At 62.8% G+C, this 25,018-nt stretch overlaps 1 protein-coding gene and 1 long non-coding RNA gene across 5 annotated transcripts in view; one reads left to right on the forward strand and one right to left on the reverse strand.

Moving 5' to 3' along the window:
* The window catches only part of LOC118173794, a 26,296-nt gene extending 9,523 nt beyond the window's left edge, over nucleotides 1–16,773 (reverse strand). Inside the window, exons 1-2 of the long non-coding RNA XR_004754394.1 lie at nucleotides 16,429–16,773; nucleotides 6,828–6,834 (exon numbers count right to left, since the gene is read on the reverse strand). This is a non-coding gene — a long non-coding RNA (uncharacterized LOC118173794). The remainder of the gene's footprint in view (nucleotides 1–6,827; nucleotides 6,835–16,428) is intronic.
* CAMK2A (calcium/calmodulin dependent protein kinase II alpha) overlaps nucleotides 1–23,687 on the forward strand; it is a 25,259-nt gene extending 1,572 nt beyond the window's left edge. Inside the window, exons 2-19 of one of the 4 annotated variants that reach the window (XM_035338673.1) lie at nucleotides 3,433–3,527; nucleotides 6,011–6,070; nucleotides 8,434–8,488; nucleotides 8,839–8,904; nucleotides 10,120–10,192; nucleotides 10,548–10,650; nucleotides 11,145–11,228; nucleotides 11,322–11,416; nucleotides 11,807–11,929; nucleotides 12,057–12,140; nucleotides 13,412–13,454; nucleotides 14,929–14,969; nucleotides 18,286–18,318; nucleotides 19,403–19,451; nucleotides 20,307–20,382; nucleotides 21,137–21,231; nucleotides 21,573–21,809; nucleotides 22,000–23,687. In XM_035338673.1, coding sequence (XP_035194564.1) covers nucleotides 3,433–3,527; nucleotides 6,011–6,070; nucleotides 8,434–8,488; nucleotides 8,839–8,904; nucleotides 10,120–10,192; nucleotides 10,548–10,650; nucleotides 11,145–11,228; nucleotides 11,322–11,416; nucleotides 11,807–11,929; nucleotides 12,057–12,140; nucleotides 13,412–13,454; nucleotides 14,929–14,969; nucleotides 18,286–18,318; nucleotides 19,403–19,451; nucleotides 20,307–20,382; nucleotides 21,137–21,231; nucleotides 21,573–21,805 — 1,408 coding nt within the window. In that variant the 3' untranslated portion in view covers nucleotides 21,806–21,809; nucleotides 22,000–23,687. The remainder of the gene's footprint in view (nucleotides 1–3,432; nucleotides 3,528–6,010; nucleotides 6,071–8,433; nucleotides 8,489–8,838; nucleotides 8,905–10,119; nucleotides 10,193–10,547; nucleotides 10,651–11,144; nucleotides 11,229–11,321; nucleotides 11,417–11,806; nucleotides 11,930–12,056; nucleotides 12,141–13,411; nucleotides 13,455–14,928; nucleotides 14,970–18,285; nucleotides 18,319–19,402; nucleotides 19,452–20,306; nucleotides 20,383–21,136; nucleotides 21,232–21,572; nucleotides 21,810–21,999) is intronic. The other 3 variants (XM_035338672.1, XM_035338675.1, XM_035338674.1) reach the window with 3 other exon arrangements.
* The last annotated feature ends 1,331 nt before the right edge of the window (nucleotides 23,688–25,018 follow it).

The following is a 25,018-nucleotide window of genomic DNA, read 5'->3' on the forward strand; positions in this document are numbered from 1 at the left end:
GGGGGGGGGGGGTGAGTTTGTGCCAGGCTGAAGGCAGCTAATGTTCCCTGCCAAAATAAGGGGGGGGGGGTAGGTTGCTGTTGCAAACAAGTGCAGCTCCTCGGAGGCGTGCAGACCGCTGGACCTGGGATGCGCTGGTGTGCGCGCACATCCCCCTGTGCTCGGGGGGCTGGTGGGGAGCAGCAGCTGGGGAGCAGGTCTGCACCGTGCAGGCAGCCCCAGCCGGTGCTGCAGGCACACCCCGAGGAGCTGGGCATGGTTGGGTTCGGGACCTGATTTTCCAGAGGTTTCTCGGCTTTTCTGGGCTCTGCGGGGTGCGCAGGAGGGACAGCAGTGCCTGCAGGGGTGCTGCTGGGCCCGGCGGGGCAGGCAGGGTGCAGGGGCCATGGAGGGGAGCTTTCAGGCCAGGCACGATGGGGAAGGACTAGGATGGTTGCTGGAGGTGTTCAGGGCACGAGGCTTTGCCAGGCAGGCACTGACACAGCGCGGTGAGAGCCCAGACCCCAGGGGCTGCCCGCACCCGCGGCACCGCGGCGGTGCACCTGGGCAGATGCATTTCTCCACGCTCATGAATAAATGAGCAAAGGCAGCAGCAACGGCTCCATGGCCCTGCGAGCATCACGCCCCGGGCAGCCTGGCCCACCCGACCTCCCCTGCTGCAGGAGGCGATGCAGGGGCTGAGCCCGGTGGCTCCTGCAGCTCGGAGCATCCCTCCGCAGAGCTCCCCTCGGCTGGGTGTAGCGGGTGTAGCACCCAGACGCCTTCCCCGCACAGGGCCCTCGCTGGGCTGTGGAGCTGGTCGGGAATTTTCCACCGGGATGGTTTCCAGCGCCTCCCGCACTTGCTAAAAGCCCAGTGGTTTCCCATGGGGAGATTTCCGCTTCGTGGGCTCGGGAAGGGAAACCAGGACAAGGCGCTGCACGCCTCGCTCTGCCGCCACAGCCACTGCCCGCAAGCTCAGCGGGGGCACCCCCAGCGCACGGCTGCTGGCCACGGAGCTGGCTGCCAGCCCTCACCTGTGCCCCCTCCACCCTTCCGGAGCTTCCTGCATTCCCCCAGGGGTGTTTTCTACCCCAAAAAGGCCTTGGAAGGGTGCTGGGTGCCAGGCTGCTGCGCCCAACCTGCTTCTTTGCCACCTCCTCGGCTGCCGAGCATCCTGGCACCGAGACAAGCTGGGATTTAGGATGATGCCACGCAGCTGATGGCAGCACGGTGATGGGGCTTTGTGGGGGGCAGAGATGGGGAGGGGGCTCTGCAGACACCAAGCAAAAGCCGAGCTAACAAGGGGCTGCCCTGCTCCCCCAAAACCGCCCCCGCAGCTCGCGGGAGCAGAGGGACAGGACGAGGAGCGGGGGCAGCGTGGGGGGGGGGGACGGGGAGAGGATCCTGCCCACGGCCAGCGGAGCAGGACAAACAGAAAGTGCAGCTCCTCCGGCGCCTCCGAATCCGCCCCCGCAGCAGAGCAGGTTCAGGGAGAGGCTGGCGACAATTACCGTGCCGAGCGGTACGATCAGCCCCTTGGCTCCCTGAGCTGCAGGAGAGGGTTTTCATTAAAACGGGGGGAAAAAAAAAAAAAGAAAAAGAAAAAAAAAAGATACGGAGGAACAAAAAATCCCCAGCCCACACTCTTCTCTCTAGAAAGGAGATAAAATGCCTCGGAGGAGGAGGAGGTGTTGAAGAGAGGGAGGGCGGCAGCAGCGCAGCCCGGTGCTGGCAGGGAAGGTGTGAAGAAGGGGGAAGCGGAGCATCCCCGTGGCAGAGCCGCTGTGGGGGCTGGAGGGGGCTGCGGGGGGCATGGGGACAGGGTCCGGGGGTCACTCCTGGCCTGGGGAACCCTGGCAGCAGCTGCAGGGCTGGGATCCAGCAGCAGGAGATGGCTGCGTGGTGTGTGTGGGCATGGCATGGCCGCTGAGAGACCCCCGGGGGGGTCAAGCACCAGCCTGGGGTGCACAAACCCCTTCCCGTGCCCCGTGGGAGCCCCGTCCTTCCCTCTGCCCCGTCCCGTGGGGGACACCCACGTCCCTCCAGGCCCACGTCGGGTCACGCAGCAAAACCCCGTGTCCGGGTTGGGAGCCCCGCGCTGGGTCAGGCCGGGGGCGGTGAGCGCTCCCCTCGCCACCTGGGGTTTCCCTTCTGTGCTCGTTGCTGCAGGCGTTCCCTGCACTGCCGAAGCAGCGGGGTGTCCTGAGGGAAAAAAGAGCAAAGATGGGTCACGGGGAGGAAAGGAGCCCCCAGACCTGGTGAGCACAGGGCTCCTGGTGGGACGGGGCGAGTGGCACCGTGCGCCCAGCCCCAGGCCGGCAGCGGATCCGGTCTCCCCAGGCTGGACAAGCAGCATTTCCACCCTGATTTCCAGTTCATTCCCACCCAGGCCATGGGAATACGAATAACTCAGCTCTTTCAGTGGCCGGGATGAAATGGCAGCACTCGGAGCTCGGGGAGTGCCGGGCTCCTCTCCTCTTTCTTCCCTCCAGCTCCTGCCTGGCACGTGCCGCAGGCGATGCCGCACGGGGCGCGTGGGCTGGCGGCTCCGCCGGGGCTCCTGCGTGCCCAGCCCCATCCCCTGCACCCCGCCGCTCGCCTATTCTGCTAAAGATCACACTCAGCCCCAAATTGCCCGTCTCCATCCGCCCCCACCGGTAAAATCAATTATCCACCGCTGCTTGGCAGCGCGCTCGCCAGCGCGGCCTTTTATTCCTCGCCGTGTAGCAGGCGCGGGGGAAGGTGGGGCGGGAGGTGGCGTTGCTTTTGATAGTTGTTATTTGAGCGATCGGAGGGGTTTGGCAGGAAAGGGAACGCGGTACAAAGGTTGTGCTCGGCGGGGCTCTGCCTGTGCGTGCGTGCGAGTGTGCGCGCACCGCCGCAGCCCCGGCATCGGCCCTCGCGGGGACGGCCCTGCTGCTGCGCTGGGTTTGCAGCCGCAGGGACCTGAAACCGGCCGCCGGCAGCCACAGCGAGTGCCCGTGCCTGCTTCTGCAAATTGCTGCTGTGTTTGCGAGGTCTGAAGCACGCAAAGAGGGACGCACACACAGGGTGAGGTGGCTTAGTGCTGTGCCACAGCTGCGTCCATTCCCTGGGGAGCCAGAGCTCCTGGTAAATCGTGGCCTGTTCTCTCCCAGGTGATGGACAAGGCAGAGCTTGCAGGCAGGAAAGGTGCACGGTGCCAGTGCTGTGCCAGGATGGCACCAAGGGGTGAATCCTGCGTCCATGCCCAGGTCTATGTATGCCTGTCCCCATGTCCCCAAGGACAGTGGTGCCCGGGAGCTGACAGCACACCCACCGTGTTTCCCCCCCTCTCAAAAGCTCCTTCCCCAGCTGGTTCCAGTCCCCATCCCCATCCCCGCTCCATTGCTGCTCCTCACCCCGCAGCACGTTAGGGCTAAGCCCCGTCCTGCCCCCACCGAGCCCTTCACCTCCCTCCTGTCTTCCCAGGGGCGCTTTCTCCATCGTCCGGAGATGCGTGAAGGTGTTGGCGGGACAAGAGTATGCGGCCAAAATCATCAACACCAAGAAGCTGTCTGCCCGAGGTAGGTGCTCTGGGGGTCGGCAGGGCTTGCAGAGCGGGGAGTTTGTGTCCTTTACACCATGGTGGGAACCCCCTCATCCCACCCCGTCCCCACCGTGGTGCATACTGAGCTCCTCGATGGATGGGAACCAAAGGCACGAACATCTCGGGGCTGGACCAGGGGCCCTGCGGGGCTCAGGACCCCGTTTCCCTGCTGTCACAGCCCCAGCACCCCACGCACCATGTCGCAGCAAAGCGTGGTTACAGCCTGGCAGCAAGGAACCTGCTGGCAGCCTCGCTGTTGGGCAGCAGTTATTTTGGGAGCATCACCTCCTGGAGAGGGCCCCGTCCCATCCCGATGTACACACATAAATGAAATGGGGCCTTTGGTGGGGGCTTGGCTTTATTTCGGCCTGGAGATGGGCACAGCCCCCCCTGCGGGGTCATTTTGGGTGTGCTGGAGAGCGCTGGCTCTGGGACAAGGCTCTGTCGGGTCCGTGCTGGCTGCTCCTCGAGGCCAGGCTGAGCTGATCCAGCAAACAAACGCTCCAGCCATCATCCCTCACCCCCGTGCAGGAGCTCCTGTGCCACCGATGTCTGGCAGAGGAGCTGGGTGACAAGGACGGAGGGGACCAGATGGCCGCTGCCACGTCCCCTCCGCGGCTCCTCCTCGCCGGGCGCACCGGGGAGTGCAGGATGGGTGCTGGGAGCGAGCGCCCTGCCGGGAGGCTTTAATTAACTCCCTGCCTCTGCTTCTCTCCCTGACGCCACTGCTCACCTCCGAAGGCAGGACTGAAACGCAGAAAATGGTGACAGCCTCCTTGCTGACCTCAAACTGAGCCAGCGCTTGCCGAAGCAGCGCGGTGCTGACGCCCGGCATTGCGCCGTGGGCACCCACCCGAAGGGGGGAGCCTGGCCTCAACCCCCCCTGGGGAGGTGGATGTCCCCCTGCCTAACCCTGCAATTTGCCCCTCTCCATCCTCTCCTCGGGTTTGTGCCATGCCTGCGACGGCTCCGTGTCCCTCTGTCACCTGGAGGGACCTGGCTCTGCTGGCCGAGCAGCAGCTCCTTTTGGAAACAGTCCCGAGAGCCCCCAGAGGTGCAGCGCCGGGGTGCAGAGACCCCCGGGGATGTGACACTGGCGGTGCCACGTGTGAAGGGCTGGCAGGAGGGGGTGCAGGAGGAGAGGGGCGAGGGGAGCTGCAGAACGCCCCCAGGCAGCTTCAGGCATCCTCGGCTGCTGATGGAGGGAGCCAGCAGGAGAGAAACTGGGGGGAGAAACGGTCTTGGGGTGCAGGCAGCAGTTTGTGGGGTGGGACAGGGACCTGTCACCAGGTGCAGCTGGGACCCCGTCCCTTTGGAGAGACCCCCCTGCTTTCAGCCCCCTGATCCATTTTCCACTTCTCCTGCTTTTTGCTGGTCTCCCCACCCCGTCCTGTTTGCACAGGATGCGGGGGACAGCTCGGCTGGGAGCAGTGCAGGGACACGCTGCACACCTGGGTGCAGAGAGCAGCCGTGGATCGCATTTTCCTCCCCTCCCTGTGATCTCTGGCCTCTTAGAGCAAGCAAAACAGCAACAATGCCAGACCTCCCCATGGGGAGATCGCCACCAGCGGGGGGAACACAACCCCAGGAAGGGTCTCCGAAGGGGGAAACGTCCCCACGGCCCAGGCACATCAAGGCAGACGGGCTGGATGTGGGGCGCCCTGGGGAAGGTCCCACACTGCGCGCCCCGCGCGTCTCGGCGGTTGCAGATTTGCTTCGATGCAGAGCGAGACTGCGGGGTGTGAACTTGCAAGGTAGCAGCAAGAGTGCCGAGAGACGAGCAGCCCTAATTATATCCCTGCCTCTCCCGGCTGCTGGGTTCCTGCTATCACCGACTGCCTTCAGACGGAGCTGCGGGGAGGAGGCAGCGCGGGGCAGGGAGAGCGGCGCGGGGTGCGGAGAGCAGCCAGCGGCTGTGGCGTGGGGAATTTGTGGGGCTGATGGCCCCCGTTGCCACTTGGCATTTTGCTCTGGCTGGCTCCATCTTCAGCAGCTTGGCTATTAGATTTGGGGGCCGGAAGGGTCCGTGCTGATGGTTTGTGTTTGGCTGAATGAGAGCAAACCCAGCAGGGCTGTGGGCAGCGATCGCCCAGGCACCTCCGAGGGCTCTGCAGGGAGCTCGGGGCTTGTTCAGCAAAGGGAATGGTGATGGGGAGAAGAGGGAGAGGGCCATCGGAAGCCCAGGACGTCTGCAGCAGCGGTGCCCAGGGCTTGGCTGGGTGCTGCACCCATGCTGGGACAACGTCTGTCAGGTCCTGCTGCAGAACACCTCCCTGAGGCCATTCTTCCTTTGAACCAACGCAGAACAAACCAAAAAGAAGAGGCAGGTCCGCTCCTCGCCAGCTGCTCCATCCCCCTACACTTTTCCTGTGCTGGCAGCTCCTCCGAGAGCACCGGGGAGACCTGGCAGCAGCTTGTTCCCTTCCCCGGACTCTAATTCAGGGCCGCTGCTTCTTTCAGATCACCAGAAGCTGGAACGAGAGGCTCGGATCTGCCGCCTCCTGAAGCACCCCAACATCGGTAAGCGCGTGCCGCAGGCACCCCGCGCTGCTGCCCACCCTGCTCCCCCCTCACCAGGCACGGGGGGGGGGCACCGGGACGTGGGGCCGGGTGGAAAGCCCATCCCTCCTCTTCCTCCCCAGCTTCCTTCTCCAAACGGGGTCACGCAGAGACAGGCCCCCGGCGAGCGCGGGGGGGATTGAAGTAGGTCCCAACTAACCCAGTTGGCCGCACGTCCCTCCGGGAGGAGCGGGGCTGCAGGGGGACTATTTTTACCCCTCGGATGCTGCGTTCCTCTGCCTGCTCCAAAAAAGCGGCTCCAGCTCCGAGCAGCAGCAGCAGAGCGGGGCGTGGGAGGAGCGATGGCGGGGGGGAAGCGAAGACTTTCCCACCGGCCGTCCATCTGAGAGTAGCCTCCTTCGGAAAAGCTGTTTCAGGAAAACTCCCGAGCCCCTGCAAAAGACAAAAATAGGCCAGAAGGAGAGAAAGAGGGGAGGGGAAAAAAATGCAGCAAAAATTCCCAAAGCCCAGCCTTGACAGCGATGCTGATGCAGGCTGCCAGCACTCAGGGCTGGTCCGGGAGCCCCTCTGGGGATGAGGCCCTTCTCCCCCTGCAGCAGCCCGGGAGATGCAGACCTCGGTGGGCTCCTGGAGCTTTTGGGAAGGCATCTGGGGGTAGGAAGGGAGCTCTGCAGCCTTGCAGCTGGGAGCAGGAGCGAGCTGAGCAGCGCAGAGCAGCGCTAGCAAGAGGGAGAGGAGCCAGCGCTGCTGGGGGCACGGGAAAGCTGGAGCTTGGTGGTCCCCCAGGGAGAAGACCCGAGCTACCGACGGGCTGTGCTGGCTCTCTCTGGTTTCCCGCAGTGCATTTCCATTCCTCCTCTCCCCTGGGAATGCTGCGCTGGGCAGCTGGGGTTGCAGGGATGTCAGACCGCAGGGATGGGCTCCTGCACGGGGAAGCTGCGCGCAGGGTGCCCACGACCCCACAGCACATCCGTGGGGCTCAGTTAGGGACAGCTGCAGCTTCCCCGAGTTGCTTTTGCCTGGAGGGAAGGCTTGCTGGAGGGGGAAATTTTGGCTATGCCCACTCCTGGAGCTTTAGCTCTGGGTGCCCATCACCGTCTGACTCAGTACCAAGCTGTGCCCCAAGCCCGGCTCTTGGCACCAAACGCGGAGCGATTCAGCCACCACGGCGCTGCTGCTGTGCTCTTTCTGACTATGGTCAGCAACAGATGCTTGTAGGACCAGGCTATATTTAGGGCGGCTGCTCCTCGTTATACCCCCTCGGCTCCTGGCAGCCTTGGGCACTGGGACTTCCCCAGGCAGGGGACGTATCCGGCCCATCTGCTCGTGGTTCCTCGCGCCCTACCCGCACCGAAGGCGCCTGGCCCCCCTCTGAACGTGCTTGGATTCTGCAGGATCCCAGGCACAATACCCCCAAATATCTCTCAGATGAGATGAAACGGGAGGAAATGTGTTTGTTTCGGCAGAGGAAGGCAGAGAAGCTGGGATTATGTGTCAGGGAGAGAGGCTGAGCAAACACCGGTGTCGGAGCCCAGGGCAGCGAACGTCTGCGGAGGCCGCAGGGAAGAACAAGCCGTGAATGGGATGAGCAGCACTCAGTGCCACAGAAGGGACCCAGCTGGGGCAAACCAGGCGGGGAGCAAAACCTCCTGCAGCAGCGTTCCCCCGAGCGTTTCCTTTTCCTCCCTGCTTTCCAAATACAGACCCCATAGGTGGTGAAGGCGGGATCGGGGAGCTGTGAGGAGGTCGCGTATTTACAGCCCCCCAAAAAGCGGGGTGTGGTGGGGGCAGAGGACACCAGACGGTGATTTACTCACCTCCTGTCTGTCTGTCCCACTTATTTCTGCACCTTTCCCCTCGCTGCGTGTCTGACTGCGAAGCCGGGAGCAGGGAGCTCAGCCTAAAGAACCAGAATTCAGCCCAGAGTTCAGGGGATGCGCTCCCCCTCGGAGCAGGGCGAGGAGCCAGGCAGGGGGACGGGGCAGGGCGTGAGCCCCGGGCATCCCCAGCGAGAGCTCTCCAAGGAGACGAGGAAGGTCACGACCAGGAGGGGAAAAAATAAATAAAAAGCGAGGTTAATGCCAGGGCTTGGCAGCCCGGCACCTCCCCTAATCCTCAGTCCTGGTGCACGGCCGCAGCCTGCCCGGGAGCTGGGCCAGGTCCCCGCTGTCCCCGATTTGGATGTGACCTTTGAGCCTTGCACCACGGGGGCTCTCGGCTGAGTGGGAGCCCCCCCAGCTAGCAGCAATGGGAAGAGGAGCAGGGGGAAGAGGAGCATCCCTGCTCTGCCCTTCCCAGCTGGGTCCTGGGGGGGAGCGCGGCTGGGAGCCGGGCACGCCGTAACCCCCCTGTCTCTGCCGCAGTGAGGCTCCACGACAGCATCTCCGAGGAGGGCCACCACTACCTGATATTCGACCTGTGAGTGCGGTTTGCATGCAGCTCCTGACCCGACAGCTGCAGGGCTCCCCCCGAGGCCGTGCACCCTGCGCCCCCTGCCCCTCACCCCCGAGCTCTGCTGAGCTCCAGCTCGCTCCCGGCCTTCTGCGGGGTGCATGGGGTGGGAACGGGGAGGTTTGGGGTCCCCTGTTCTGTTCTGTTCTATCCCATTCCATCCCATCCCACCCCATCCCAGATAGATGAGTCCCCCCCGTCCCTCTCCCCCTGTGCTTGTACAGCAGCCCTTCGGGGAGGGTTTACCAGGGCTGAGCGTGCTGTAAATCGTCCCAGCCCCCCTGCACGCCCGCTGTGACCCCCCTGTCCTCCTGCAGGGTCACCGGCGGGGAGCTGTTTGAGGACATCGTGGCCAGGGAGTACTACAGCGAAGCGGATGCCAGGTGAGCAAGGATGTGTTGGGCAGGGAGGGGACAGGAGGCGTCCCCTTTCCCCATCCCTGCTCCGTCCGTACGCACCCTGCTTCCTGCAGGACGAGCTCCCTCTGTTCCACAGCTGTTCCGCAGCCGCCCTGCAGAGCTTTGTGATAAACCAGATGTGTGGAGAGCCAAAAAAAAAAAAAAAGAGCTGGTTTTAACTCGACTCCTGCACCAAGAGCTGCGTGTGTTACCGCAGGGCTGCTGCCTGCACCCAGCCTGGGGCTGGCATCCTCCTCCTCCTCCTCCTCCTCCTCCTCCTCCTCCTCCTCCCCGCAGCTGCACCAGAGCCATCTGCAAGCGGTGCTCTGGCGCAAGGAGGAGCAGTCAGGGCTCCCAGATACCCAATGCTCCGGCAGGGAATGGGAACCAGGAACCTCTCAGCTCAGCGAGGGGGCCAGCATTCACCTCGAGGGGATTTGATCTGGCTGCGGTCACCCTCATGGCCTGGGAGAGCTCCTGGTGCTCCTTGGCTGTGCCCCATGCATGGGGCATCGTCCACACAAATGGCCGAGGGGGCGGTAAGCTCTGTGCTGCTCCTGCCTGCATGGAAATATTCCCCATTTCTAGGCAGAAAGAGATCTTATTAAATGGGCAGCCTGCACTGAATCCGCTTACAACCCAGCCTCTTATTAGCGTCATACAAATAAAATAAAATACATGTAAATAAAGACCTGCTGCCTTGCAGACGGCTGCTTTGGAACAAAAGCGATCATTGCCTCATCCTTTTCCCCTTCCTTTCTCACGCACGCAGCAGAGCCAGGGTTTAATGAACTGGCCATCAAGCGAACAGACACAGCGCGAGCCACCAGCCTCTGACGGGGCCGGGGAAATGGGGCTGAAGTCAGCATCGGCTGCGGGGCCGGCGAGCACGTCTGCTCTGCCCCTGTCTGGAGACCGAATCTGGGCACGTGCTGTGTCCTCAGCGCCGGTCCCCGGCTCCCTGGTGTCGTTCCGGGGCAGCCCATGGGTGCACACATAATCCCAGCACCCTGCTCGCCATGGCCGGGTGCCCAGCAGCCCTGGCTGGGTCACGGCGGGCACCTGGGTCACCACCAGCGCGTGGCACCTGGTGGAGATGGGCGCTGAAACGGTGGGGAGGAAATGCAGCCGTGCAGGAGCAGCTAAGGAAAAGCTGCCTCTCCAGACACCTGTGTGAGCTTTCTCCTCTCTCTCGTGCAGCCACTGCATCCAGCAGATCCTGGAGGCTGTCCTGCACTGCCACCAGATGGGGGTGGTCCATCGGGACCTGAAGGTACGAGCCGCAGGGGAAGGGCCCGTGGGAGGGCGTGGGGACCCCGTGTGCGAGGCAGGACCCCGTGGAGCAACGCCTGGCATCCTCCGGGGTGGGGAGGAGAGCCATGTAGGAGCTAACGGAAAGCCACAGAGCAAACAGCAGCTCTGGGGTGAAACACCACAAGGGAGAGGGGGCAGAGAGGTCCTTGTAGTCCGTGGCCCTCTAAGGAGCCATATGCAATGGGACACACAGCTCCCCAGAGCACTGGGGAGCACATCCATCCTCCCCCCAGCTGCACTGGGAACCCCCACCCAGTACAGCAGAGCCCCCTGGGTCCCTTCTGCTCCTCCGCAACCTTCCCCTCCTCCTGCAGCCCGAGAACCTGCTGCTGGCCTCCAAGCTGAAGGGAGCCGCCGTCAAGCTGGCCGACTTCGGCCTCGCCATTGAGGTGGAGGGGGACCAGCAAGCCTGGTTCGGTGAGTGCCGGCCGCGAGCTTCCCCCAGCCCTCCCTCATGTTGGGTTGGTGGGACCACCGAGGCTGCTCCAGGAGGGGCCAGCATCCCCAGGGGTGGTGAGGGAGAGCCCCGGCGGCCAGGGAGGGCTTCGATGGCTCCCGCTGTGCCCCTGGGAGCAGCCCTGTGCCGATGTGCAAACAGCTCGGTGGGAGCTCGGTGGGAGCTCGGTGCATCACCCACGTGTCCTGCTGAGGCAGACAGCCCGGTGGCAGAGGCGAGGAAAGGCTCTTCCTGGTGCTGGCGGTGCACATCGGGGCACCCCCTGAGCTTGTGCACCATCCCGGGGTCTGGCTGATGGGGCTCCTGCTGCTCGCTCTGCTCCTGGGAGCCGGGGCTGATTCTGGAGGGGGGTGCCTGTGCCATGGGGGTGCTGCGGGCTGGGCTCGCGGCTCTGGTGGTGTCTGAACAGGGATGCTGGCTGTCTGCGAGGCATATGACAGGCTGTCCGTCCCAGGTTTCGCTGGCACCCCAGGATACCTCTCCCCCGAGGTGCTCCGGAAGGATCCCTACGGCAAAGCCGTGGACCTGTGGGCTTGTGGTAAGTCCGACCGGGGCCAAAATTTGGGCAGTGCAGGATGCGGCGGGCTGCTGGTGTGACACGGCACTGACCCCACGTCTCCTCCCCGGGCAGGCGTCATCCTGTACATCCTGCTGGTCGGGTACCCGCCCTTCTGGGATGAAGACCAGCACCGCCTCTACCAGCAGATCAAGGCCGGGGCGTACGATGTGAGTGCGTTTGTCTCGCTGCCCCCTTCTCTGTCTCTCTTTCCTCCTGCTGTCCCCACTCTGCTGCCCAGGAAGAGCAGTACGGAGGAGTTCGAATAGATGGGGGCGAGTTTCTTTGCTCTGGTCACAGCGATTTGACTGGGATGCCATGCCCAGGTGCACACACCGCTGTGTTTCAGGTCCACTTTGCAGGTCTTGCCCCGAATCTTCCTCCTCCCACCCCTGCTCCCCAGTGCTCCAGCTGGCAGCTCCCTCCAGTTGCTGCCACGAGTCCCTCTGCCTGCCCCTGCCCCTGGGACAGGCTTGGAGAAAGGTTTTCGGGAGAACCAGCCCGATCGCAGAAGGGCTGCTGCTCCCTGCTGCCTCTCACTTGGTCCCTTTGCTCGGCAGTTCCCCTCCCCTGAATGGGACACGGTCACTCCCGAAGCAAAAGATCTCATCAACAAGATGTTGACCATAAACCCCTCCAAGCGCATCACGGCAGCGGAGGCTCTGAAGCACCCCTGGATATCGGTGAGCCGGGTGGCACTGACCCCCAGGGGCTGAAGGTCTGGGGGCAGGGGGGTTTGCAGCGGGATCCTGCGCGTGTGTGCGTGCCTGCACCCCGAGCCTGTCCTAAGCAGCTTCTCTCTCCTCCCAGCACCGTGCCACCGTGGCCTCATGCATGCACAGGCAGGAGACGGTGGACTGCCTGAAGAAGTTCAATGCCCGGAGGAAGCTAAAGGTAACTTGTGTGGTCTCCTCTACGAGTCGGTCACAAAATGCGTGGGAGGGTCCCCGGGGGGTGTTTGCTGAGTGGGGAAGGGCAGGGTGGGGTCTGTGGGTCGGCAGCATGGTGCTGGCGGAGGTTTGGGGACCTTGCGGTGAAGGAGGGACAAGAGGTGGGATGGGGTGGTGGCACCAGGCCGGGGTTCCCCAGGGCTCCGAGGAAAGCTGTGGTGAAGCAAAGTGCTGAGCCGCACGGTGAGGCTGTGCTGGACACCAGGACAAGGACATTCCCACTGGAGACAGTGCCAAAAAGCCCCTCTTTGTGGCAGGGCAGGGATCCCAGGGGTGCAGCGAGAGCCTGGGGCCCCATGGCCAAGCCACGCTGCAGCCAAGGAGCAAACTCTCCCAGATTTGGGGCAAACCCCCCTGGCTCACCCAGACCAGCAGCCCCACAGGCTTACAGCTCCGAGATCTCCACCTCCCCACCCAGCCGGGTCCCTCCGCGAGGCTCCCATCCCCTGGGTGCCACCCAGCCCCAGCTGGCAGCACCACGCTGTCAAGGGGCTCCGGGTGGCTCTGGAAAAGGAAATATCTCCTCCAGACCAGTGCCACGACCGCTTCCCACAGCCTCCCCAGCCGGGGACAGCGTGGATCTGTACCAGACCCGCCAGCGCTCCAGCCTGAGCGCAGCGTGGCACAGAGCAGGGCAGCTGCAGGCTACTAACGTGATTACCAGGGAAAGAAACTGGCTATAAACTATTATTACTTTTCAGCCAGACAGGTAATCGAATTAGTTCAGGCGCACGCTCCAAAATAGTAATCCATTACTGCAGGCAATTAGTCCGAAGTAATCTCATTATCCGCTGAGCAACTAGTTAGTCGAGTCAGCCGGAGAAGGGGGGACGTTTTTCTGGATGTTGTTTCTTCGCACGGCTTCCACGAGAACCCCCTGCCCCACTGCTCCCAGTGCAATTAAATCCCTTTCTGCTGCTGGTGGCTCCCCTCGCCGCCAGCTGCCAGCCCTGGCTGATGGAGCCTGGGCTGAGAGCGGGGCGGAATGAGGCCGAAATGTGCCCTGGGTTGTTTAATACCCCTTTAATCTTCGATGGATGGAGGTTTTGGACAATGCCCTAGCGTTGGGGATAAGGAGCTGGGTACCGAGGGCTGCTTCTGGGGGCAGGAGGAGAACATTAGCCTGGGGGAGAGGTGACACGTGGGGCTGGGGGACATGGGGATGCGGTGTTCGGGGCTCTGCACCCCCTTCCCTTCTGCTTCCGTGTGTTTCAGGGAGCCATCCTCACCACCATGCTGGCCACCAGGAACTTCTCCGGTAGGTGCCGTCTCCGGGCTCCTCTCCTCGCCCTGTGCCAGCGCCCGGGGCAGGCCCGTGGGGGCCGTGGGGAGGCGGCTTCACCCCCGGCTCTTAGTGGGGTGGGGGTGCAGCCGGGTGCTCCGTGGGGTGGGGTGAGGCGGTGGGGACAGGGACAGGCCACCCAGCACCTACGGGGTGGCTGCTGGGCTGGCAGAGGATAAGGTCTCTGCCTGATGCTCCCCGGAGGTTTAGGATCTGGGGTTTGTGTGCACCCACACATCTTGCTTGCGCCCTGGCGGTGATGTGGGTGCTGGGGGTGGCGAGGGATTGAGGCAGCTGCTTTTGTGCCCTCCTGGAGATGTTTGTGGTGCAGGGAGAGAGCCTCAGAGACAGCATCCTCGGCACCGGGCGAGTGGTGGACAAGTCTCCAGGTGCCGCTGCAGCAGCAGGGTCCCTCGTATCCCTTCTGCTTCTGCTACAGATCCCACAGGGACACCCACTGTCCCTGCATCCCGCATCCCCCCAGGCTGCACAGAGATGCAGGGACAGAACTTGGCAGCCCAGAGCGTGCACCGGGAGAGGCCTCGGCACAGCCTGGCTGGGTGGCTTGGCATCAGCTTTCTGGGGAGCTTGGCTGGGGTGCCACAGGAGCTGGGTGTCGGGGTGGGCAGGGGGAGACGGGGGCTGCCGGCACAACCGGGTGCCGTGGGAGAGGTCCCCGGCCGGGGCTGGTATCCGCATTTGTCGTGGGGGGATCGTGCTGACATATTTAGCACTTGTGGGCAGCGTGTGCGGGGCTGGAGGAGTCCGGCAGCTGGGGGGGATCCGGTTACGGAGGCGCAAAGCATCAAAGGGCAGGAAATTCGAAAGCTTCCCTCTGTAGCCCTGCCATCCCGCACAGCCCAGGGGCTGCCTGTCCCTGCCACCCACCCCAGTGCTGGGGCACTGGGTGACAGCACCTGGCGTGGGGCTGCTCCCACCCATGGGTGCCGCGGGGTGAGGGGTGCCCGGAGCAGCCCCGGGGGGGGGGGGGGGGAGCTGGGGCACGGCCGGCAGCCGGAGGTGGGCAGCGGGGAAGGCGTCTGCTTTTCATCATTGTCAAAATGTGGGCTGCAGCTGTCGGGCCGGCAGGCCGGCAGCACATGATCCCGGCAGCATGGGGCTAAAATTAGAGGGCGGCAGGCGGGCGGCCCATTCCAGCGCCGCGCCGCCAGCACTCCCGGGCGCAGCCCACCCGCGGGCTCCCCGTGCGAGGCACCCCACGGACTCGTCGTGACGTTCGGGGACGGTCATGTCGCTCGTGGAGAGCCACCCCGGAGGGACCGGACGGTGCCGGCGGGGTCACCCCTGAGCTCCTGGGGCTGTGCTGAGAGCAGCTGGAGAGAGGACGAGACCCGCGGGGCTCTGCCGCCCGGCACCATGCTGCTGATCCTCGGGCTCCTGGTCCTGGTGCCCTGCCTGGCTCTGCTGACCTCCTTCCTCCTCTCTCCAGGAGGCAAGAGCGGTGGCAACAAGAAGAATGACGGCGTGAAGGTAAGCCCCCTCCTGCCCGCCCCTCCACTCCCGTGCCGGCGGTGGGGTCCCCGTGGCACCGTGCGCTTTGAAGGGCGGTTGTTGGCACAGCTGTCCCCGCGTGTCCCCGGGCCACCAGCGTGTCCCCGGGCCAGCGGAGCAGCGTGGAGGCTTTGCAGCACAGCAAGGGAAGGAGCTGGCGCTGCAGCCAGCAGCAGGGAGAGAAGGGGAGAGAGGCTTCAGGCTGTGGCTTCAGGCTGGTGGCAGCCATCCGGTGGTGGCCACATCTCCCCCGTCCCATTCTGGTCCTGCTGCTGTGGGTGATGGGGCTGAGCAAGGCTGTCCCCCAGCTCTGCCCTGTCCCCAGGTGGCACAGGGGTGTTTTTAACCCTCCTGGTGCTGCTCCAGCCCCCTGTGCCCACTGCAGGCAGAGCGAACGAGCGCTCCAGCTTGGCGATGCGCTGGAAAGCAGCCGGTGCTCGGAGGGCTGCAGAGCCCTCGGGTTGTCACAGCTCTTCCCCAGGACCAGGTGGCTCCTGGAGGCAGGGGAACCCTGCTGGCAGTGAGGAGACCTGGGATTAGCGAGCTGCCATCCTTCTGCGGGAGGCATGGCCCACGTGGAGCTCCTCCTCTCCTTACCTGTGCCTCCAGGGACACAAATATCACTCAGCAGAGGAGAACTTGTGCGATCACATCCCCACAGCCCAGGGCAGGGATGCAAGGGGGGAGGCACAGCTTCAGGACCCTAACTGCAGCACGGCCTGATTTTTCCCTCTGTACCCTTTGTCAGGACCCTGCTGTTGGATTGTGAGAGGTGCAGGGTTCGGGGAGAGCAGAGCCCTCAGCTGGTTTCTTCCTTCCTTCGTCCGAAAGTTCAGTGGAACCAGAGCTCTGGGCGTGGGTTTTTTTGCCCCCACTCCCTCCAGACCCAGTGGCTGGGACAGGCCAAGCCTCCAAGGTCTGAGACCGCACAAAACCCTGCGGACCTGGGCTCGGCTCCACACACACACATGCACACGTTGTGGCCCCGCAGCCTCGTTCTGCAACATGAAGCTGCTGGGCTGCATTGCTACCAGGGGCCGTTGCCTCGGGCCGTGCTGCGGGGATGCCACGTGCCTTCCAGGACAGCACGGCAGGTTTGGCACTGCGGCGCTGGCACAGAGGGGACAGCCCCCAGGGGAGCCACCACAGGCCAGCTGCCAGCCCTGCCAGCCTTCCTCTGCTGCTGCGTGCCACCTGAGCAGGGATCCCCCGGGCAGAGGTGGCTCCGTGCGAGCTGCTGGAGCACAGGGGGCAGCAACCACGAGCTGCTTTTTTCAGCACTGGCGGCTGGAGAGGCTCCGCGGAGCCTGGAGGAGAAGACAAAGCCGAGCAAGCCTCATTCCCCACGAGCTGTGGTGTTGGGCACCTCCGTCGTTACCATCCCCACCTTGCCACTCAGCCTGGGGGGGACCTGCAGCGTAACCCGCTTGCCAGGCACAGAGAGGGCCAAGGGGGGCTGGCTGCTGCTGGCGAAGCTCTGGTGGCCACCGTGGGCACCTGGAGGATGCCAGGGCGTCTCTGGGTGCTGTTTGTTTCTTTCCACCTCGCTGGGAAAACCGGGCAGGAGCCTGGAAACGTGCATGGTTTGGTGGGCAGGTGGGGAGGGAAGGGGAAGGGTCCTGCCTGCGTGGAGAGCAGGGCTGGGGTCAGGATGACGCATGGTTTGATGTGGGAAGAGTTGTCCCCACCCGGAGAAACCTGCTGTGCTGGCCTTCCCCAGGGGAGCAGGCACGTCCCTGCCTCCAAGCACCCTCCCTGGGAGGTTCCCCCCTACAGAAAGCATTCACGGGACCAGAAATTCCTCTCCGCCCCTGCTCCGGGGTCTCCGGGAGGTCTGCTGGTCCCAGCAGCTCCGATACCTTCACTGCCCTGTGTAGTGTCCCATCTCGTCCCATTGTAAACTAATGGAATCACTGCCCCGTGTCGCATCCTGTCCCGTCCGAAATTAATGAGCTCACTGCCCCGTGTCGCATCCTGTTACTGTATGTCCCGACCCGACGCGGTCGCTGCTTTGTGTTGCATTCTGTTGCGTCTGAAAGTTCTGCAGTTTACTGCCCCGTGTCATGTCCTTGGTTAGCAGAGGCTGGGAGCCCATCCTGCAGCTCCTCCGCCCCCCCCCCGGGGTTCCTCCCGAAGCACGGCAGCTCGCCCTGCCCCGTGGGACATCAGTTTTCCTGGAGAAGGAGGGCTGAGGATTCACGCAGGGCCCAGCGAAGGAGGGGAGATGATGCTGGAGGGGAGGTGATGATGCTGGTGGGAGCCCCTCAGGACGTGAGGGGAGCAGTGAGGGGGGTGGATACGAGCGGTCCCTGCGCCCCAGCCCATCCGCACACCCTCAGGGGTTGCCTCTGGGTTTTTCTGAGAGGTTTGCACAGTGCTCTTCCCCCGGCGGGGCAGGCAGGAGCGGTGCCTTTTATAGGTGCTGGTAAAACCCATTTGGCACGGTGGCTTCTAGTTCCTGCCTTGGTGCCACCCGTCACCAGCTGGGATTTGTCCCCTGGGAGCTGGAGGAGGAAAAAGGGCACGAGGCCAGGGCGCGCGTCCCTTGGTGCCCTGGTGGAGAGGGGAGCGGAGCACGGACAGGAAGGATCGTCCAGGAGGGGTTGGGGGCTGCAAGCAGAAACGTGGCTACGGGCTCTTACCCAAAGCCTTTCAGCCTAGCGGTAGTGGCCGAGGACGAGATAAACGTGCATGCCTAAGAGCTTTGGAGGAGATGTGTCGATTCGAGGCACCAGGACAGCTCTCCAGCTCCCCGTGTGGCACTCTGCCCTGCAGGGCCACGCAGCCATAGCCACGCTGGCTTTAGAGCAGGCAGCTCGGAGCTGCAGGAAATCCTAGGACCAAAGTGACGGCGCTAACTGGGTGAGCGCACCAGCCAGTGGCACGGGCAGATGTGCCCGGGGCAGCCCCGGTCCATAAACCTCCCGTCTGGTGCTCACCCTGGGCACAGCTGGCTGCTCCCACCAGCGTGGTGGCCTGGGCACAAAGCCACCAGGGCGGCCACCTACTCCTAGCAGACCCTCGGACTAACCAGGTCCTCGGGGTGAGCAGCAACGGAGACTGTGGCAGGCCAGGAGAGGAAGGTGCCAGCTGGAAGGCGGGCGGGAGCCGGCGCAGCACCGCCGGTGTGCTCGCACGTCCCCCCAGGAGCCCCAGGTTGGCCCCCGCGCCTCTTGCTCTCCCCTCCACGAGGACCACGGAGGGTGGCTCAGGAGCTGCTGCCTCTCACGTGCTGCTCTCTGCCTTTCTCACTCTGTGTCTCTTCCTGTTCCATCTCTTCTCCTTGTTTTTCCAGAAAAGAAAGTCCAGTTCCAGCGTTCAGTTAATGGTGAGTGTCCTTCGTCTTCCTCAATGCTGATATTGCTGGGCCTCTCCACATGTTCCAGCCTTCCCCCGTTTTTGGAAGTTACCTCGGGGTAGGGAAGAAGGGACACCGGGGTTGGAGGGAACATCCTCAAAGCCGTATCACCCACAAACCCCATTAACAGGGTTGGTGCAGGCACTCGCTGGCCACCAGCTGGTGGGAAGCCAGCCCTGGTTCTTGCTGATGGGTTCTCATGCCGTTTCTCCCAGTTCTCCTGACTCAGGTCTGCAGGCTGCATCGGTCCAAGGAGCCTTGGAGAAACACCTTCCATGCCTCTGCGGGGACTGTATGGTCATGGGACACCTTGCCAACCTCCATCGGGGTATTCTGGGTAATACATCAGCAAGGCTCTGCTGGGAAGAGCTAGCAGAGCCATTGCTCTAGCTCCGCTAGCAGAGTCGCCTTGATGGGGCTCCTGGAGAGAGACGGGGGGTCAGCACCCCCCCACACACACCCCCCCCAAATCTGTGTAGTTTGCTCAGCTGTCGATTGAAAGAGCTGTGTCTCAGCCTTCGGTGGTCCATGTGGGTCTTGGAAGCACTCTGTTGTATTGTACATTTCTCTCCCTACTCTGCGGTCAGTGTGGTCTCTCTCACTCCTGCACAGTCCCCCTCTTTCTCATCCCAGCTCCTCCTCGCTGTGAATTCGTACATCTCTCTCTCGTACAGTCAACATGGTGTCTTCCACCCCTGCGCAGCCCCTCTCCCTGCCCCTCCTAGCACCCCGCCGGGCCACCCCGGACCTGCCCCGTCTCTGTCCCCGCAGGCGTCGGTAGGAAAGGCAGCGCCGTCCCTGCGAGACCCTCCCCAGCCCAGCCCTCGTGCCCTCGGCTACAAGGGCAGGGGGCCGGGGGGGGGCTCTCTGATGCGATAGAGCTGAGGTTGATGAGGACGGGTTGGACCTGCTGGCGCTGCCCTGGGTCGCCGGCCGTGCGCACAGCCGAGCGCTGTGGGGTCGGACTCGGGGGGCTGTCGGACACACGAGCTCCTCCTCGCGCCGGGTGAAGACCGGGCTCACCGGCCCCGTCTCCTCTCTGTTCTTTGCTCAGGAATCGTCAGAGAGCACCAACACCACCATCGAGGATGAAGACACCAAAGGTACCGGCGGGGGCACGGGGGAGGTGGGCAGGGGCACCCCGGGGTTGTTAGCCTGGGAAGCCTTGGGGCCATTCAGAAGAGGCTTTCTCCTCTCCTTCGGGGTGAAATGCCAGCACAGGTGGTTTATCTGACTGCAAGGAGCAGCCGGGACACTGCTGGAGAGCAGGGGGGGCTTCTAAAAATGTGGAAGCTCCCTGAAAGTGGGCATGGAAATGTCTGGCCCGGCTGGTCCCCGCGGGACCTCCTGCGCTCCCGCTGGGCTCCCGGGCTGCTCCCAGACCAATGGCCCTTGGGGAAAAGCCTCCGGGGAAATCCCTGTCCCCCCCCCCCCCCCCCCCCCCGGCCCGAGCCAGCTTTCTAAGAATAACTCAGGGAATAATTTATCGGTGCTAATTTGTAAAGTCGCTCGACGAAGTGATCCCAGCACAAAGCAAGGTGGGCTTGGGCGCTAATGGGACACGGGGCAGGGCGAGAGCGGCACCGCGAGGGGTGATGCTCGAGGGGGGGGACGGGGTCCCTCTCCTTCAGGAAGGACTCTTGGCATATCTTTTCATTAGCCACAGCTAAAAATTAAATTAAATTAAATCAGGTGTGGCACTGATCAAACAGAGCTTCGTTAAGAAGCCGAGGGTTCCGCATCCCATCCCGGGGAGCCCAGGGTGCGGGGCCTGGCAGCAGCCCCACGGGACCCCCGTTGTGGGGTCTCTCCCTGTCTGCTGGGGTGCGGGGGGGTGGGAGCCGGGCTGGCCACATCCCCACCTTCCTAGGGGGCAAAAATATCTGGCGGATGATACAACATGGGTGCTGTGGCTCTTCTTGTTATTTTCTCCTTGTTATTTTCCTTGGCACCGACAGTGAGGAAGCAAGAGATCATCAAGGTGACGGAGCAGCTGATCGAAGCAATAAGCAACGGCGACTTTGAGTCCTACACGTGAGTGTGCCTGGCGTGGTTCTGGGCTGGGCTCGGCATCCCAGAGAGCGTGCTGAGGGGCTCCTGCCCCCCACGACAGCCCAAATCTCGTGGTTCAACCACTGCCATGAGCAGGGTGACCGGGCTGACGTGGCGCTGGGGCGTGGAGACGCAGGGGACACCAGTTCCCAAACCCTGCCACACCGCTGTGGCCGCAGCTCTGACCTCGTTAGCACGGATGAGCCCATTTTCTGCTTTTGCAGAAAGACGAATAGCTGTAAATGTGATTTATGGTGGAAGAAGGAACATCACACCCGCGCTGTCCGTTACACCCGGACTGCCCCAGGCTGCTTGGAAGCAGACCTGCTTTCTGCTCGCAGGGCTGATGCTCCTCACAAGATGTTTCTTCTGCGTCCAGGGCCGATTTAATTAGCTGTTTCTGAGCGAGTGCAGGGCCTTATCCCTGCCCCAGAGGACGGCAGCGGGGATGTTTTGATGCAGAGCAGAGGGAGGAGGTTTTTCCCTGCTGTTTTTCTCTCGCCCCTTACAAAGAGGGCGGCAGCACCTGGGGAGGTTTGACGGGAGGTGGTGACCGAGGGAGGATTCTCCTCACCTCACTGGGGTCCTGCTGAAGTTCGGGGGGCTGGAGGTGAGGTTGGGGGGCTTCCTGCGGGGCCAGGGCCAGGTCCAGCTTCTGCCTGAGGACACAGGCAGGCTGCTGTGCTAGGATCAGCGCGAAAACCTCTCCCTTCCCTCTCCCCTTCTGCCTCCCCAGGAAGATGTGTGACCCCGGGATGACTGCCTTCGAGCCTGAGGCTCTGGGGAACCTCGTGGAAGGCCTGGATTTCCACCGATTCTACTTCGAAAACCGTAAGCAGCCCCCTTGCCTGCCTAGGGACCCTTCCCACCTCCCAGGGCCCGCCTGTGCCTTGACCTCCAGCAGCTTGCTGGGGAGAGGAGGGTACGGGTGGTACTGGGAGCACCTCTGAGCTGGGAGATCCCAGCAGGAGGTGAATCGAGCCTGCTAGGGCCATGCTGAAATGCTGAGGGGCTGTTTGATTAGATGCTCTCTAGGTGGACCCATCCTGAGCCCATCATTTACTCAGCCCCCCCAGGCAGAGAGCCTAACCCCAGGATCTCCCCTCCCCGCGTGGAGGAGCCACCCAAAGCCCTTCCCCTTCCTCAGACCTCCCCTCTTGTCCCCTTTCCAGTGTGGTCCCGGAACAGCAAACCCGTGCACACGACGATCCTGAACCCCCACATCCACCTGATGGGGGACGAGTCGGCCTGCATCGCCTACATCCGCATCACGCAGTACGTGGACGCGGGGGGCATCCCCCGCACCGCCCAGTCCGAGGAGACCCGCATCTGGCACCGCCGGGATGGCAAATGGCAAATCGTCCACTTCCACAGATCCGGCGCGCCCTCCGTCCTACCGCAGTAAGCCTGTGAGGCTCCGGGGATGGGGCAGGAGGGGGGCACGGGGGAAAAAAACACGGGGTCCCCATGGCACCCGGGGAGAAAATCGGATGGGATGTGGGAGGTGGGCGGTGAGGCGGAGAGGGAGGTGGGAGCGGGATGCTCTGCTAAAAGGGGTGGCCGAAGCGAAATCCTGCTCTGCCCCTTGGTGTTTTGCAGCTGAAGCGCGGTCCGGCCCGTGTCGGGTTTGTCACTGACTGAGTGCCAGGGGAGACCCCTCCGACTTCCCCGACGGGACTTTGGCTGTTGGCTCTGCTGCTTGGTTCCCGCTGGAACAACCCCTCGCTTCTCACCGCACACACGCAACGGCCCCGCCGGCGCCCGCAAGCACCCCACCGCCGTCCCCACCCGCCGGGCCCCCTTCCTCTGCATGAACGAAGACACGAGACACCGCGAACCTAAACCTCAGCATTTGGCGCCTGCCGGGGCAAAAGCCTCCCCCCCCCTCCGGGCTGCATGGCATTTCTGGCCCCCCCCACGGCCCCGCAGCCCGGCACGTCCCTTGGACTGGGATAGGACTCGTCGTCCGCCTCCATCCCTGCCTCCGCTGGGAGCTCCCCGAGGAAGAGGAGGGCACGGGGGTAGCTTGGAGCCACCTTGTGCTGCAGCCCCCCCATGTACCTGTGGATTTTGTCTTGCTGCTGTCGAGGTCCTTGCCTACTGCCGGGGCTCCCACTCTCTCCTGGCAGCCTCGGCCGGGGAACTTGGGTTTAAACCATTGGCAAAAAGCTCAGCGTCCGTGCGCCCCGGGTGAGGAGGGCTGTGTGTGCGTGGAGGGGTGAGTAAAGGCAACCCGGCGTTTTCCTTCCCACGGAGCGTGGGCCGGCTCCTTCCCAGGAGGGTAAGTAGGTTTGCGCCCCGGCGAGCTGAGCAGGGCTGCTCGCCCTCCTTCCTCCCTTCTCCCCTGAGAGCAGGGACCGGCGAAGCCGGGAGGAGAAAGGCGACTGCACCCCAGGGTTTGGCTCTCCCAGCCCTGCCGGCGGGCTTGGGGCACCCGCATCACCCCCACGCCCTCCTCCCGTCCCTCCGGACCCCTTACCCAGCCCCTCGCATGCAGCACCCGCAGCTCCCCGCGGCACAAGGGCCGGGGCAGCCGAGCTGGCCACCGATTCGAGACGCAATCCGCCATCGCCCACACGACACCTTCCAGCGAAGACGAGGAATGCAAGCTTTAGTAACAAAACTCTGCAGAAATCTGGTCGTGCTTCGAAGAAACAAACAAGCCTTTAGCTATCTTCTACTTTGAGCGCATGCCTTTTTATAGGAAAAAAGAAAACCGACCTACCGTGTATTTCGTAACTTGATTTGGAGTATTTGCTGAAATGGATCTTTATGTAATAACTAGAAACGTTCAACTGTTTAGGGCGGGGGGGGGGGGGGGGGGGATTTTCGGGGGTTGCTGTTTTTCGTTGCGTTTACATTTGGAGAGGGGTTGCATTGCCGCGCTGCTCCCACCGGGGCTGCCAGCACCGGGGCACCCACGTCCCCAGGGCACCCACGTCCCCGGGGCACTCGCAGGGCTGCCTGCAGGGCAAACCAGGCGCCGGGGGCTCTTCGGAGCCACCGGGATGTGTTTTTCAGGATGGAAAGCAGGGCTGGGAAGGGGAATTTTGGTCTCGCCCCTTTGCCGTCAGGTCTGAGAGGCGCGAGGGCGGAGGTTTTTCCGGCAACCCTTCCGTTTCTGGGTCTCTTTTTCCGATGGAAGCTCTTTGCTCGTTGGCGTGGGGCTCCTGCAGCGCCGCCGCCCCAGGACTTTCTAGCTGCACTCTCTTCATCTGCATGGCGTTTAACTTTCTAGACGGTGCGTGTGTTGAAAAACAAAGAAATGAACAAAAAAAAACAACAAACGCTTGTTTTGGACATAAAAAAAAAAAAGGAAAAAAAGGAAAAAAAAAAAGGAAATGTTTTCTCCATGTAAATTCTGAGCGTGTATTTTGCCTTTTCTGTGGTTTTGAATGCTTTGCTCTCTGTCTAGGCAGGGACGGCTGCCTCGTGTAACGCAGCCACGTCCTTGCAGACTGCAAAAATATTTTCCCACTGGATGGAGGGGCAGAAACCCAAAGCGTTGGGGCAGTGAGAGGCTGAGAGAGGTGTTGGCCACGTCCCGGCGTGCCGGGGCTGCGATCGTTGCTGGCAGTGTGCATAGGAGATGCCTTCTGGGGGGAGAAATCCCACAGGTCATCCTTGGGCACAAACGTGTGTCTGTGTTTCCTTGGTGGACCTGTGCTAAGAGCTAGGCTGGCTTGCACGAGTTGCCCCCTAAAGCAGGGAAATCCATTCAGAGAGAGGACTCGCTTTTAAGGTAGAGTTTGGGTGTTTTTACAAACCCGTTTTTCTTCCCGTAGTCACGTAGTGCTGATTTTTTTTTTTTTTTTCATTTTTAAAGGAAGGACTTGGCTCTTTCACAGTCCTCTCTCCTCCTCTCCAGTGCGGTGAGTGCCTCGTCCACCTCCTGACATCGGGAGCATTTTGGGGATGGATGTGAGAGGAAGGAGGAGGCCACGGCAGGGCTCTGCGTGGGAGCCGTGAGGCTCAGCCTGGTTTTGGAGCTGCTGGCAGAAAAAAGGGCTGGGCTGGGGCTGCAGCGTGGTGTGCTGGGGTGACGGGTGAGATGCTGGGGTCGGCACAATCTCCTTTCTTTGAGCCATCTTTGGGTGGTCACTGCTAGAGAAGAACATCTTATGTTCCAGGGTGGCTTTGAGCCGTCTTCTTGGAGATGGTTTCTCCTCCTTGAGGCTTCCCTACCATCATCTCTCCAGGGGCGTATTCTTTTGGAGGCACCTGGATCTCCTTGCAACACCCAAAATGATCCTTCTAAGGGAAGCAGAGTCAGGGGTTTCAACTCTTTCCAGTCTTCCAGTCGAGCTGAAGCCTGACCAAGGAAGACCCACCTTCCCAACCTGCCTGCTGTGGCAGCGTTAAGCACCTGCACTTTAGGGGTCTGCTCTGCCTGGTTTCTCTCCCCACCTTGCCCTGATCCTCCGGAGCAGGTTTCTGTATCCCCAGAGCATCTCCGAACGAGCACTGACAAACCGCCCCCCTTTCTTTTAGTAGCCAAGGTGAAACACCTCCTGTCTGTCTTCCTTTGCGTTTCCTGATTTTGCCAGAACTTGCAGAAAAACTGAACAAAAATAAAATAAATATCCATCAACTGAGTGAGGGCTGCTGCGGCTGCAGC

Source organism: Oxyura jamaicensis, chromosome 13 (assembly GCF_011077185.1).
Source record: "Oxyura jamaicensis isolate SHBP4307 breed ruddy duck chromosome 13, BPBGC_Ojam_1.0, whole genome shotgun sequence".
In the NCBI taxonomy this organism is placed as follows: domain Eukaryota; kingdom Metazoa; phylum Chordata; class Aves; order Anseriformes; family Anatidae; genus Oxyura; species Oxyura jamaicensis.